Below are 13,901 nucleotides of genomic sequence, written 5' to 3'. Positions count from 1 at the left end.
GGGAAGTACAAATTGGCAACGTATAGCCTTATATACTCTACTACTTCCTCTCTCTGTACTTTATTTTAGTGAATGCCTTCCCACCTGGATTACAAGATTCTTGAGGGCAGGGATCATCTCTACTAAGTCTATTAAACTCTCCCAAGCACTTACCACAGGACTCTGCCCGGAGTACACGCTAATATTATTCACTGACTGAATGATTACTCAGGGAGATGCCTTTCTCTCCCTTCGTACCAGGCATGGTTTCTGCTGGGTGATACCAGTCAGTGGTACTTATTGAGCACTTACTGTGTATATAGCGTTCTACTAAGCACTTGAGAGAACACAATATAAAGAGTTGGTAGACATGTTCCCTGCTCACAACAAACTTACAGTCTAGAGGGGGAGACAGACATTAATGAAAAAAGCACAGGCCTGGGGGTCCGAAGGTCGTGGGTTCTAAGTCCGACTCTGCCACTTGTCTGCTGTGTGAACTTGGGCAAATCACTTCACTTCTCTGTGCCTCAGTTTCCTCATCTGTAAAATGGGGATTAAGACCGTGAGCCCCATGTGGGGCAGGGACTTTTTCCGGCCCAACTGGCTTGTAGCCACTCCAGCGCTTAGTAGAGTGCCTGGCACACAGTAAGTGCTTGACAAATACCACATTTATTATTATTATAAATGATTTCCATATATGTACATAAAGGCTGTGGGAATGAGTGGAGCGAATACCAATTGCACAAAGAGTTCAGATCCAAGGGCAGTGACACCACTGAGATAACAGTGAGATGTGACGGGCAAGAAAAGCTAATGAACAGTTCTGCAACATAGTTTCCAAGCACTGAAGCTATGCACACCTCAGTAAAGCTATTCATTCGTTAAATCATATTTATTGAGCACTTACAATGTGCACAGCATTATTGCACTAAGCTCTTGGGAGAGTACAATATGACAATAAACAGACACATTCCCTGCCCACAACCAGCTTACAGTCTAGATACACAGAGACAGAGCCTATACTGGGTGTAACTTGTTGGGAGACTAAGCAACAGCAGCTACCCAAATGGCTGCTGGTTGGAGAGCTGAAATTGGAAAAACGAAAGCCAGGCGGGCAGAAGAAGCGTTTTAAGGACAGTGAAAGTCTCAGATAACGCTGAATCACAGCTGAAAATGGGGAGCCAGTCCCTGAATACACACTTGCCTGCATGGTGCATTGTCATCAAGAAGGGAACGGCTCTCTTGGAGCAAAGCTTTGCATAAAAACGGATAGAAGAAAGTGAAAGAGAAAACCGTGTCTGATGCTGCAAACATTCCAATTAACACCACGACAAGGGACAAACTTTCTGTGTGCGCAATCTGGCCGGGATGAAGGATTTGGCGTTGACCTTTTCAGCCAAACGTGTGCTCACAGGTGAACTTCACTGTCAACAAAATCTTCGAATTCGAAGGATAACTTATACATCTGGAAGGAAAATGAAGCTGAGAGACAGTTTACCTGCATTGGACGTCTGAATTTCCTGCAGGCTGTGACATGGGCGATCACACTGGCATGTGTTTCCTTGCTGACATTAATCCCGTTCACTTTGATGATGCACTGTCCTGGGTGAAGACCAGCTGCGGCAGCCACGGTTCCTACAAGGACAGTTAGGGAAGGTGCCAAATCTCCATTTAAATCATAATTTTGGAATTTGCCATTTAAGTTCCGACTAAACTGGTTTGCTTTTCCCATTTTGACGGAAAAACGATTTGAAGAGAAATTATAAATTTTCAGCCCAGAACAGCTACCATCCTGGAGACTGTGAGCCCACTGTTGGGTAGGGACTGTCTCTATATGTTGCCAATTTGTACTTCCCAAGTGCTTAGTACAGTGCTCTGCACATAGTAAGCGCTCAATAAATACGATTGATGATGATGATGACGGTCCACATGACGAGTAGACTAGTCTATCGGCCTTCTTACTGGTCTCCCTGCCTCACTGTTCACCCACATTTAGTCTATGCTACATGGTGAGGCACGGATTGATCATCATCCTGAAATGTGGCTTCGTGGCAAGAGCATAGGCTTGGGTGTCAGAGGTCGTGGGTTCTAATCCTGGCTCTGCCACTTGTCAGCTGTGTGACTTTGGGCAACTCACTTAACTTCTCTGTGTCTCAGTTACCTCATCTGGAAAACGGGGATTAAGACTGTGTGCCCCATGGGGGACAACCTGATGACCTTGCATCTAGCCCAGTGCTTAGAACAGTTCTTGGCACATCGTAAGCACTTAACAAATGCTATCATCGTCATCATGTACATCGCTCTGGCCCTAAGAAATAATAATAATGATAATAATGGCATTTATTAAGCGCTTACTGTGTGCAAAGCACCGTTCTAAGCACTGGGGAGGTTACAAGGTGATCGGGTTGTCCCACTGGGGGCTCACAGTCTTAATCCCCATTTTACAGATGAGGTAACTGAAGCAAACAGGTTGAGTTGCCCAAAGTCACACAGCCGATAAGTGGCGGAGCTGGGATTAGAACCCATGACCTCTGACTCCCAAGCCTGTGCTCTATCCACTGAGCCACGCGGCTTACATATCAGCTCTATTTATCAACTGCTCACCAGATTGCACTCTTCCTTCCTCTCACACTCTCCTTCTAAACTGTTCCTCGCTAGTTACTCTTTTTCTGGCCTGGAATTCCCTCCCCACTACTCAAGTCTACCAGGCAACAGGGCTCCCGGTCTTTATAGCCCTTCATAAATCCCATTCTCTTTAAAGCCATCCTTACGAGAAGCAGCATGGCTTAATGGAAAGAGCTCGGGCTTGGGAGTTAGAGGATGTGGGTTCTGATCCTGGCTCCACCGCTTGTCTGATGTGTGACCCTGGGCAAGTCACTTCACTTCTCTGTTTCTCATTTACCTCATCTAGAAAATAGGGATTAAGACTGTGAGCCCCACGTGGGACAACCTGATTACCTTGTATCTACCTCTGAACTTAGAACAGTGCTAGGCACCTAGTAAGTGCTTAAGGAATACCATAATTATTACTATTATTACATCCCATTTTCTTCAGGAAGCCTACCCCAAATAACTTTCAATGCCCTAGTAGTACTAACCCAAGCTACCCTTATGATTTATGTATATTTTTGCCTGGATGCTCATTAGCATTCTTATTCTGCTACTTAATTGTGATCATCATCAATCGTATTTATTGAGCGCTTACTGTGTGCAGAGCACTGTACTAAGCGCTTGGGAAGTACAAGTTGGCAACATATAGAGACAGTCCCTACCCAACAGTGGGCTCACAGTCTAAAAGGGGGAGACAGAGAACAAAACCAAACATACTAACAAAATAAAATAAATAGTGATAGTAGTGATAGTGATAGTAATAAATAGTGATAGTAATAAATTGTGATATACTTGAATTACTCTCTGATATATCCTCTTTTGCCTATTTGTAAATAACTTCTGTCTGCCTTACCCCTTTATATTGTAAACCTCCAGAGGGCACGGAATGAATGTTTTGCTTCTGTTAGAGAAGGGGGTGTGAGTGAAGAGAGAAAGAAGGGGAGGAGAGAGACGGGTGAGGAGAAAGACAGATAGAAGAAGTATAGAGGTGGAGGAGAAAAGATGAGTGAAGGACCCAGTTGAAAGGGTTTTTAATTAATCAGTCCACCGGGTTTTGGAGTTTAAGGCCATTTGTAACTTGTACCAGGCTAGGCAAAAAACATGACTTCAAATATGCATGGGTCTCACACCCTTGTGGAATATAACAGCTATCCATCTCCATCATGATTTGTTTAAGTGTGGCCACCCAAAATGCACTGGCTTTTGCCACCTGAAAATTTCTGATATATCTGACCAAAAATGACACTTCAGTAGCTCCTACGATGGTTTAGTACAACAAGATTTATTTTTAAGTCTTTGTTTTAGGGGTACATCAATCAATCAATCAATCGTATTTATTGAGCGCTTACTATGTGCAGAGCACTGTACTAAGCACTGTACTAAGCGCTTGGGAAGTACAGATTGGCAACACATAGAGACAGTCCCTACCCAACAGTGGGCTCACAGTCTAAAAGGGGGAGACAGAGAACAGAACCAAACATACCAACAAAATAAAATAAATAGGATAGAAATGTACAAGTAAAATAAATAAATAAATAAATAAATACATCAGACAAAACAGTCCTAGAGATATTTGGGAAGGAATGATTTTTACAAGGAGGCTTTGTGAGTTTTCTCTTCTATGAACGTTGATTATTTTTCAAACGGTCACTCGTTCCAAAATGTGTACATAGATTCAAGAGCTTGAAAACTCGCATATGCGGAAACTGGACAGTCAATATAACCACTTCTTTGGGGAAAAATTAAATAAGCCACTATAAAACTCCAGTCGATTTCAACTGGCTTATCCATAAATTTTTCTGTAGCTCCATAATAAATGACAAAACTTGTACAAATAACATTTAATGCTTTGCAGGTTTTTCAAGAGTATATGAAAACAAATGACCTTATTTGAGAAATTTACTGCCAGCAAGAATGGAATGTGTTAAAGATGAAATGTGGCCTAGAGGATACAGCACAGGCCTAGGAGTCAGAATGCCGTGGGTTCTAATCCTGCGTCCACCATATGTCTGCTGTATGACCTTGGACAAGTCTCTAAACTTCTCTGCGTCTTAGTTACCTCATCTGTAAAGTGGAGATTAAGACTGTGAGCCCCATGTGGGACATGAACTGTGTCCCACCTGAATAGCCTGTCTCTAACCCAGTGCTTAGTACAGTGCCTGGCACAAAGTAAGCGCTTTACAAATGCTATTAAAACACACATACACACACATTAAAAAAATGCTACATAGCTGATGAATAAAGCTGTCAAGAAGGTGCTTTTTTGTTAAATCAATGAAACAATTTTAAGAGAAGCTCACAGTACGCTACTCAGATGACACTTCATACCTCTCCCAACAGCATGGACTACAGCTGGACCAAAACCCCGGATCTGGAATCCCAGACCATCTGCAGAATCTGGAATCTTCACGGTCCTAAAAGCAGACCAAGACTGAAATTAGATCCCCAAACCCACTCCTAAATTGAAACCACTGAATGTATGCTTTAAATAATTTGGAAATATTAAGGCTGACTTGGGCAGATGAAGTGGGGAGAAAAGCAAGGGATATTCAGTCAGGGAGCATCAGAAGAATGGGAAAACTCGAAGGGGGAAAAGAAAAATCAAATTAAACAGTCAAAGATACAGTCAAGAAGAGGAGATAAATATTTTTATCAGGGACTACATCAGGCAAATCTGCTGATGGAATTTTTCAGTAAGATGGTCCTTTAACCACATTGGGTAAGCTGGATTGGTGACTTCGGGCAGGTCACTTAACTTCTCTGGGCCTCAGTTAACCTCATCTGTATAATGGGGATTAAGACTGTGAGCCTCACGTGGGACAACTTGATCACCTTGTAACCTCCCCAGTGCTTAGAACAGTGTTTTGCACATAGTAAGCCCTTAATAAATGCTATTATTAGCATTTACTAATGACAATAATTATTTTAATAATTATTATAATTATTAATAATTATTAACAACAATAATTATTAATTAATGATCATTATCAATAATTAATAATGATAATGAAATAATAAAATGAATAATAAAAATAAATAAAATAAAATAAACGATGAGATAAATTAATAATTAATAATAATTATTATTAAATTGATAATTATTATTAATAATAATAAGCTCATAGAGTGGTGGGCTTTGGCAAAGCAATCCAGCATCTTTCAGGCCCACACCAAGAGGGGAGGGAGCCGTGTCTACTTCCCACATATGTATTCTCTCCCAGTGCTCTGCACACATCAAGCACTTAATAAACACCATTACTACTAGCCCATCCTAGTTCATCCTAAGACCCTGTCGCTGGAATCTGTTGGATTCATGCAGCAATCGGCCCCTCTGGACAAAATTTAGCTTGGCAAAGAAGTGGTTAAACTGAAGGCGACTAAGGAACTGTTGAGAAGAATTTTTTTTTCCCTACACGAACGACATGAGGACCAATTTCCTCACTCTGGATGTTGTCAAACCAGATGCATTCTCTTTGAAAAGGAGGTAAGCAGGTCTTTCTAGTCTTTCTCTTACAAAAAAGTCAGCACCCTACAGCTTGTGAAAATTAAAAGGAAAAAACTCATCTAGAGTAGGAACTGGAATGCACCACTTCCTACAGAGAGAAATCCGTGTGCAGCATCACCTGCTAAGTTAAGGTGTTGATATATATATATATTATGAAACTTTTTCAAAGATATATATATATATAAACTTTTATATATATATAAAAGTTTCATGATGTTAACCAGAAGAAAACAAAGTTCAAAGGGGGGCTTTTTTTCCCTTCTGTAAGAACCCAAGGGAATCAACTATTGGAACCATTGTTACTAGAGAAGTTGAAAAAAACAACCAAACACCACTGCTCAACAAATTCCAAAACCACAGTTTAATAGGAAATCAGAAGCCTTAAATGGTGTGGAAATTATGGGGATGGAAGCAGTGTGGCTTAGTGGACAGATCACGGGCCTAGGAATCAGAAGGACCTGGGTTCTAATCCCGGCTCTGCCACTTGTCTGCTCTGTCATCTTGGGCAAATCACTTCACTGAGCCTCATTTCCCCCATCTATAAAATGGGGATTAAGAGTGTGAGCCCCATGTGGGACAGCGATTAACTTGTATCTACCCCAGTGCTTAAAACAGTGCTTGGCTCATAGTAACCACTCAAGTACCGTAATTATTATTATTTTTATTATGTAAAAGAGAACAACCATCACCCTGTTGCTCCCAGCATCCTCTTGCCACAGAATTTTGATCTGAGGGACAACTGGACTGACCCCAAAATGGCAATGTTTAGGTTCTATTATGTAAATCTTTTATTTGAATTCCCACTAGACTGTAAACTTGTTGTGGGCAGGGACCACGTCTACCAACTCTGTTGTATTCTCCCAAGCGCTAACTACAGTGTTCTGCACACAGTAAGCCCTCAATAAATACAATTGACCTGTTAAAAGAAGGTGAAACTTACTCCCTTGGTTTCGTGCTCACTAGGACTCTGAGGGGCTTTTTGCTGTGCAAACATGATTTTAAGAAGCAATCCACTTCGCTGAAAGGTCTCATAAACACTAGGTCACCATTGATGGCAAAAATCTTTTTCCCAACTTCCATGCCTGCCATCTAAGAGAGAAAAATGCAAAAACACTAACATTATTTTCTGACGCACAATGTTACAACTGCCATCAGAATCTTTGTTCGCCTTTTTGACCTCATCCACGGATTCAGAAAATAGTTGTCGATGTGTCTAGGCTGACAATGGCCATGTCTGACAGGTGAAACATGATTGTACCTAATTTACCTGCTTGTTTGGCTCAAAAGAAATATGTTGCCTAAGTGACGTGTACTGATTGGATTTTTACACCTTTGCTCCTACATCACTGAACTGGAGTTAGAATCACTCATTTTAACTCTAGTTCTTCAAAATTGGAGCAATATGAGTTTACCTTGAAAATCTGAAACTTGCATTTAACGGTGACTTGTCATAAAAGTTCTAGGCTGTAATCTTTTGCATTTCAGTTCTTAAATAGGGTCCTCCATATTTGGCTGCTGGACGCAGTCACTGCCCCTGGCTGAGATAAGGCTCTGTCGTCCTCAACATCCCTTTCTAGGGAGGAAAAGGCAAAATGTCCCCTAAATACGTATGCTGTAAGAACCCAAAGTAGTGTGGTCTAGTGGATACAGCATGGGTCTCAGGATCAGAAGGACCTGGTTTCTAATAGTGGCTCAGTCGCTTGACTGCTGTGTGACCTTGGACAAGTCACTTCTCTGTGCCTCAGTTACCTCATCTGTAAAGTAGGGAAAGGAAACCTGACTAGCTTGTATCTACCCCAGCGCTTAATACAGTGCCTGGTACACAGCGAGCGCTTAAATACCATTTAAAAAAAAAAAAAGAAACCACAAAGCAGCCCCTGGGAACTCAGGGCATTCGGTGATTCCTGGGAACCAAACCAGGATCCTTTTGTCCTCTCCTTAAGCGGATCTGAAACCTGGAGACTCCCAAAAGAAACCCAGAAACATACAGGGCTGTGTGAAAACTGAGTTGGAGACTCAGTTCAGAAACAAGACGAACAGCAACATATAATGTGGAAAATTCAATGCAAAATACATTACCTCGGCATTAGACCCTTTCTCCACCAATTTGATAATCGGTACTTTATTTTTGTCTTCTAAACCAAAGCCATAGCTTCCCTCATTAGACTTGATCTGAAAGGCAAAAGGTTGGTAATATTAGAGATAACAACTACTAAGTTTAGGGGGGGAAATTTAAGACTCAACTAGAATAAAGTTTTAAGTACAAACTAAGTTTCTGTCGCTGCCGAACTGTGATTTTTTAAAAATGAAAACAGCGATCAACTTACCAACAATGATTTGGCTATCACATTTTCTACAACCTTTAAGTCATGTTTCATAAGCCTGTGTTTCATATTTGATCCTTCCATTTCTTCATCCGCGAAAAAACGAAAGAGTAGGGGCTCATCTTTGAACTCACTTTTTTCCAGAACTGCGAGGACAGTGAATGAAGGAAAAAAAAATCAAAAGCGTGTTAGATAACAGCAAGATCTTGGTGCAGTCGTCACCATCCACATGTTCCTAATTCTATTTTCCTCAGGTCAGCTAAACCCTCGCTTATGTCACTATGAGGTTTTCCTTCAAGCCCGCGGAGGACGTAGTTCATACCGTAACTTGAATCTAGGCATCAGCTGAAGGAATTTGAGTTTTTAAATAAAGACGACTTTCTAAATTGAACTTCTTCCTTATGCAGAGTTATAACCATAAATAACGTAAGCTCGTTATAGGCAGGGAACGTGTCTGCTAATTCTGCTGAATTGTACTCTCCCAGGGTCTTAGTACAGTGTTCTGCACATAGTAAGTGCTCAATAAATATGACTGATTGACTGATCATTCATCTCAACAAGATCTATCACCCTTGATTAGTATCTGAATTTAACTGGAAAAAAATACTGCATTCTAGATATTCATGAAAACTAATATGGGAAACCAGAATAGTAATTTTTTTTTACCTGTATCAATTATATTTTTGAGAGCATTAAATAAACATGTTTCAGGGGTATTATTTTTGCGCAACAATGCACAACTACTAAAACTGTAAATAGGCTAAATATTGCCCTCCTCTGGGTGCACAATTCTCACTGCCATCAGTTTGGCTCTATAATGTCAAAGCTAAACATCACTCTCTGGGTGAAATGTGTGTTTAGTTTGCAAAAAACTTTCAGCCCTTGTCTGACTTTTAAAGCCTGAAAAAGAAATAGCAATAGACTTCACATTTGCAAAGTTCAGTTTTGTTCAGTGTTTTAAGCTTCAGAGTTTTCCCCAAGTCCCAGAGAGAATACAAAGTCATCAGAGCTGTACGTGCTTATTTCCAACAAAATTGCTTGACAGGTTTTATCACTGGCAAAAACAGGGTACTTTGTGCCCTATGGAATGCTGTGATTCTACCAAAGGATCTTTACTCCTTTTGATTTTCAAATGAAAGGACATGAAAAGGGAGTAGTGTTGTTTGGTTAAAATGAACACAGGGAGTCAAAATCCAACACATACGAGTGCTAGAATACAAAGGCAGCTTCATTCAACTCTTCAAATGTTAGACTTTCCCTGTATTATCCAATTCCTTTTTGCAGAGTACTGGAAATGTTAGAGCCATTTATGCTAAACAAACAAAAAAAAAGGATTTCAGTTTCACAAAAAACGCAAATATTTTGAGTGGCTTTGGGCTGAAAGATCCATTCCTTGAGATCTCTTATAAAAAAAAAAGAATGGACAGCCAACTGATCTACCTGGTTTGGCCATTGCCTTGAGGCATAAAAGAGAGGGTCAGAAAAGAGGGCAAATAACTTCTTGAATCCATCCTTTCTGTACCTATATACAAGGTATCGTGTTTACTTCCATTTCAACAAATATTTGGCTTCATTTTGCTAAAGAAGTCAAAGTACAAGAGGACATAGTAAAGCTTTTAGCCAAAATTTAAGATGAGCAGTAGGTGAGCCTTTATCTGAGGCATAACTTGTTCTGACGTATTTAAAATAAAATTTACGCCTTTGCCTTCCCATCTTCCAATCAGTCTGTCAATTTCTTGAGGATAAATTTTTAATCCTTATTTTGACAAGAGGGGTTGATCTACAAATCTATGCGATTTGATTTTACACAGTTGTCACTCACAAAGAAAGGAGTTAAACATAATTTCCAAAGAACAGGAATGAAAACCATTTCAGTTGCTGAGAATTTACTTAATGAGGGTCAGAAAAATCCAGCCTGGTTTTATAATTTCCTGTTCCCATTGTATTTTCAGGATTCCCAAGGGCTGAGCCTGTTTTTCTAATTATTGTCTAGCTCCTCACAGAGTGAGTTTAGAGCTCTGCATAGAGAAGGCACTAGCTAAATGTCATGGATTCTGCTCTGAAGTCCAGAATCCTCAACAGAGATGTCAGTGGTCCCAGCTTATTTTCTTCTCTCTTCTTTATAATGACTTATTGTAATGCAGTGTTTTGCAGAAATCCTGAAAGGCCTATTGGAAAAAGTCTGGGTCTGCGAATCGGGAGACTGGAATTCTAGTTCCAGCATTGCTTTTAGTCTGCTGAGAGATCTTGGACAAGTCACTTAATTTCTCTGTGCCTCAATCCTTCATCTGCTCTTCCTCTCTCAGATTGTGAGCTTCGTGTGGGACAGATACGCTCTGATTTGGTTGCCCCGTATTTACCCCAGCCCTTAGCACATAGTAAGTGTTTAATAAACGCCATAAATGCATCCATGAATAGATTTTTACAGAGTTTTGACACACAGTCTTAAGGCCAGTCTTGCCATTCTCCTTGCCACACATGGCACTCTACCCTAAATAAAGGGTAGTGCATTAGATTCTGCCTGAGCAACTCAGGTCCTAAGCAATGGGACCAACTGGCTGGAAAGGAAGTTCCCCCTCCAATTAGCAACCTTGAAAGGAAAAGGCCTGAACAAAGCTAATACCCAAAACAGGAACCTTCTACTGTATGAGTAATTTCTCCCCTGGAAACCACAGCAGAATTTCAACCCAGAAGATGTTTTAATTTTTTTTCCTGCATATTTCATTCAAAAGTCTTTTATTTTTATTTTAAAAAGTTGCAAAACACCTTTTTGTGTCTCAACTCTAAACATCTTCCACGAGGAATAACACTGGACCACTGAGATCTCCGCAGTATCTTTCACTGTGCTCTCAGCAGAAACCTTGTTCTGTTTCCTACTACCCAACAGAACAATGGAATCAGTGAGCTTTGGCCTCTAGAATATGTATTCTTACCATGATGCATAAACCCATTGTCGCAAAGTCCCACGCTGAAGATCATGGCGTCTTCCCTGGTCCGGCAATCCCCCTGTTGACCATAAAACCAGGGTACAAAATAATGACTCAGAATTCAAGGTCTGATCAAATTTCCCCCTTCCCTCTCACTCAGTGACAGCTTAGTCACTTCTAGGCTTTAACCCTACTGAGTCAAAGACAATGCATACTTCCCAACATCATCTCTCAGGGCCCTCTATTAGTATATCAAAATTTAAAATCTGTTCTTTCGGCAATCAATTAGCAACAGGTGTGAAAGATTTCTTGAGAAATAGGCTTCTTTATTCAGTACTAAAAGAGTCTGACTGAGGACAACAACAATCTCAATTTTCTTTTCTGGTTTGGACAGGGATAGTTATTAAATGCTACAATGGGGTTGCCAAGGGAACCTTCCTTGATGAAGATTTTTAATGAGACTTTTGTCTCACTGTAATCTACCTGAAGGGGAGATCAGACTAGAGCAGGAATTCCCAGCCTTTCCCTTGGACACCTTCCGTACACAGGCCCGTGTTTTATCCACTATGCTATGAGAGCTGGGAGTCAGAAGGTTCTAATCCCGGCTCCACCACTTGTCTACTGTGTGACCTTGGGCAAGTCACTTCACTTCTCTGAGGGCACTTCTCTGAGCCTCAGCTACCTCATCTGTAAAATGGGGACTGGGACAGTGAGCCCCATGAGGGACAGGGACTATGCCCAACCCGATTTGCTTGTTTCCCCACAGTGGTTAGTACAGTGCCTGGCATGTACTAAGCACTTAACAAACAACACAATTATTATCATTATTATCATGTCACCTGGGAACATACACACAACAACCACCACCCACACCCCAACTAGCAGTAGAGCAGCAGCAACTACATGGGCCTTCTCCCTCTTAAGGAACAACCCATGAACACAGGTGCTTAGACTTCTACTCAAACACATATGTAATTCATTTCAAGATGGTGGAACAGCAATATTCCAAATAATACTAATGGCCTGTCTGCCTGTCTGTCTGGCTGGTGTCCAGAGTTTAAATACTTCTACTCGCAACCTCTGAGAACTTACTCCCCAAACCCTCTCAGCTAAAATTTCCACCTAATTGTCAATAGAAGCACCAGAGTTAAATGAAACAAATCGGTGGAAAAAAAATTATTCTAACACCGGATGGCCTGAATCAGGACCATACCTACTCTTTTATGGCTGTAGTAAGGTTACACTCATCTTGACTTTGTTTTAACAGCCATGAACCTTTTGATCACAGTTATTTAGATTGAGACCTTCCCATTTTGTGGCTTTGCATAATAGGATACTAAATCCAATGCTTTAAATACTCAGAAGTGATGTTCCTGTGGGATCACGCTTTGTAAACCGCACGGACCTTTGAGTAACGGAAATGATCAACAGCAACCACCCCTACCAAAAGGTCTAGTTACCTGGGCAATTAGCCAATCTATTAATTTGTTAGCCATGACCACAGATTTGTAGGTCCTTAGATGGTAATCTTTATCCCTACAAGAAAAGAACAAAAAAACTCCTTTGTACCAAAGGATAAACAGGCATGTTGGATTCCTATCTAAAAGCAACACCACAACAACTGAAGTACGGTTTCTGAAAATCTGCAGAACCTTGATGAATCCTACTTTCAGTCCCAGTGGTAAAGGTATAAGTCATGTCAAAATATGGCATCTGTTTAAACTACTTTGCTTTTGTAAAATAAGAATATGTTCTTCTACTTTCTGCCCTGATAATAACTCAGGCAGTAGAAGGAATGTAAAAATATTCTTCTTCCTATGTTTCCAGTGCCCATTGTGGGTGGGGAACGTATCTACCAACTCTATTGTATCACCCTCTCCCAAGCACTTACAACAGTCCTCTGCATACAGAAAGTGTTCAATAAATTCCATTGATCGATTGATTACCTTTTAAACACTCTACTGAAGCTGACTTCACTAATAAAAAAAAATTTGCGTAGTTTTAAATGCCTACCTCCAGAAAGGGATGGCCTTTTTTCCTAACGGCAGAAAAACTAAAGCTGAAGATTAAGCAATGTCTCTGACCTCCGTGATTATATAAAACTTTAGTCATTCCATGTCTTCAGTCACTGATCTGTAGCTGCCAACACCACCAAAAATCAGTGAAAAAGTTTGACTGTCTTAATATTGAGTGGACTGTATTGACAGCAAGTCATCATCCATTACCCAAGATGCTGATGGATCATCACTTACTGGTAATTGATTACAGATGAATATATTGTCAATATAATAATGAGAAGAGAACTCTATTAGTAGTTCATTTGGAATCGGGGGGCATTTCAAGTCTGGTGGATCTCAAAAGAAGAGTTCATGCAGACAGAAAACATGGATATCACACATTCTATCTATCTTATGGTTACTTCCCCCAGAACATCCACCAGCTTAATATGTAAAGGATAAACACTGCCAGGGGAAAAAAAGGGCTGTTTGCTTTTATAAACTCTACATTCTGCATAACTCTCTTGGTCAAAACTTTCTCCCAATTATACTGCATTTG

At 40.6% G+C, this 13,901-nt stretch overlaps 1 protein-coding gene across 2 annotated transcripts in view; it reads right to left on the bottom strand.

The window, feature by feature from the left end:
• PREX2 (phosphatidylinositol-3,4,5-trisphosphate dependent Rac exchange factor 2) overlaps positions 1-13,901 on the bottom strand; it is a 212,528-nt gene that overhangs the window by 96,466 nt on the left and 102,161 nt on the right. For both annotated transcript variants that reach the window (XM_038766581.1, XM_038766580.1), the window contains exons 14-20: positions 12,806-12,881; positions 11,352-11,424; positions 8,422-8,564; positions 8,174-8,266; positions 7,035-7,183; positions 4,918-5,003; positions 1,478-1,614 (exon numbers count right to left, since the gene is read on the bottom strand). In XM_038766581.1, the coding sequence (XP_038622509.1) occupies positions 1,478-1,614; positions 4,918-5,003; positions 7,035-7,183; positions 8,174-8,266; positions 8,422-8,564; positions 11,352-11,424; positions 12,806-12,881 (757 nt within the window). The remainder of the gene's footprint in view (positions 1-1,477; positions 1,615-4,917; positions 5,004-7,034; positions 7,184-8,173; positions 8,267-8,421; positions 8,565-11,351; positions 11,425-12,805; positions 12,882-13,901) is intronic.

Source organism: Tachyglossus aculeatus, chromosome 25 (assembly GCF_015852505.1).
Source record: "Tachyglossus aculeatus isolate mTacAcu1 chromosome 25, mTacAcu1.pri, whole genome shotgun sequence".
Taxonomy (NCBI): domain Eukaryota; kingdom Metazoa; phylum Chordata; class Mammalia; order Monotremata; family Tachyglossidae; genus Tachyglossus; species Tachyglossus aculeatus.
Note: the sequence above shows the minus strand (reverse complement) of the source record. Positions and strands in the feature narration are given on the sequence as shown.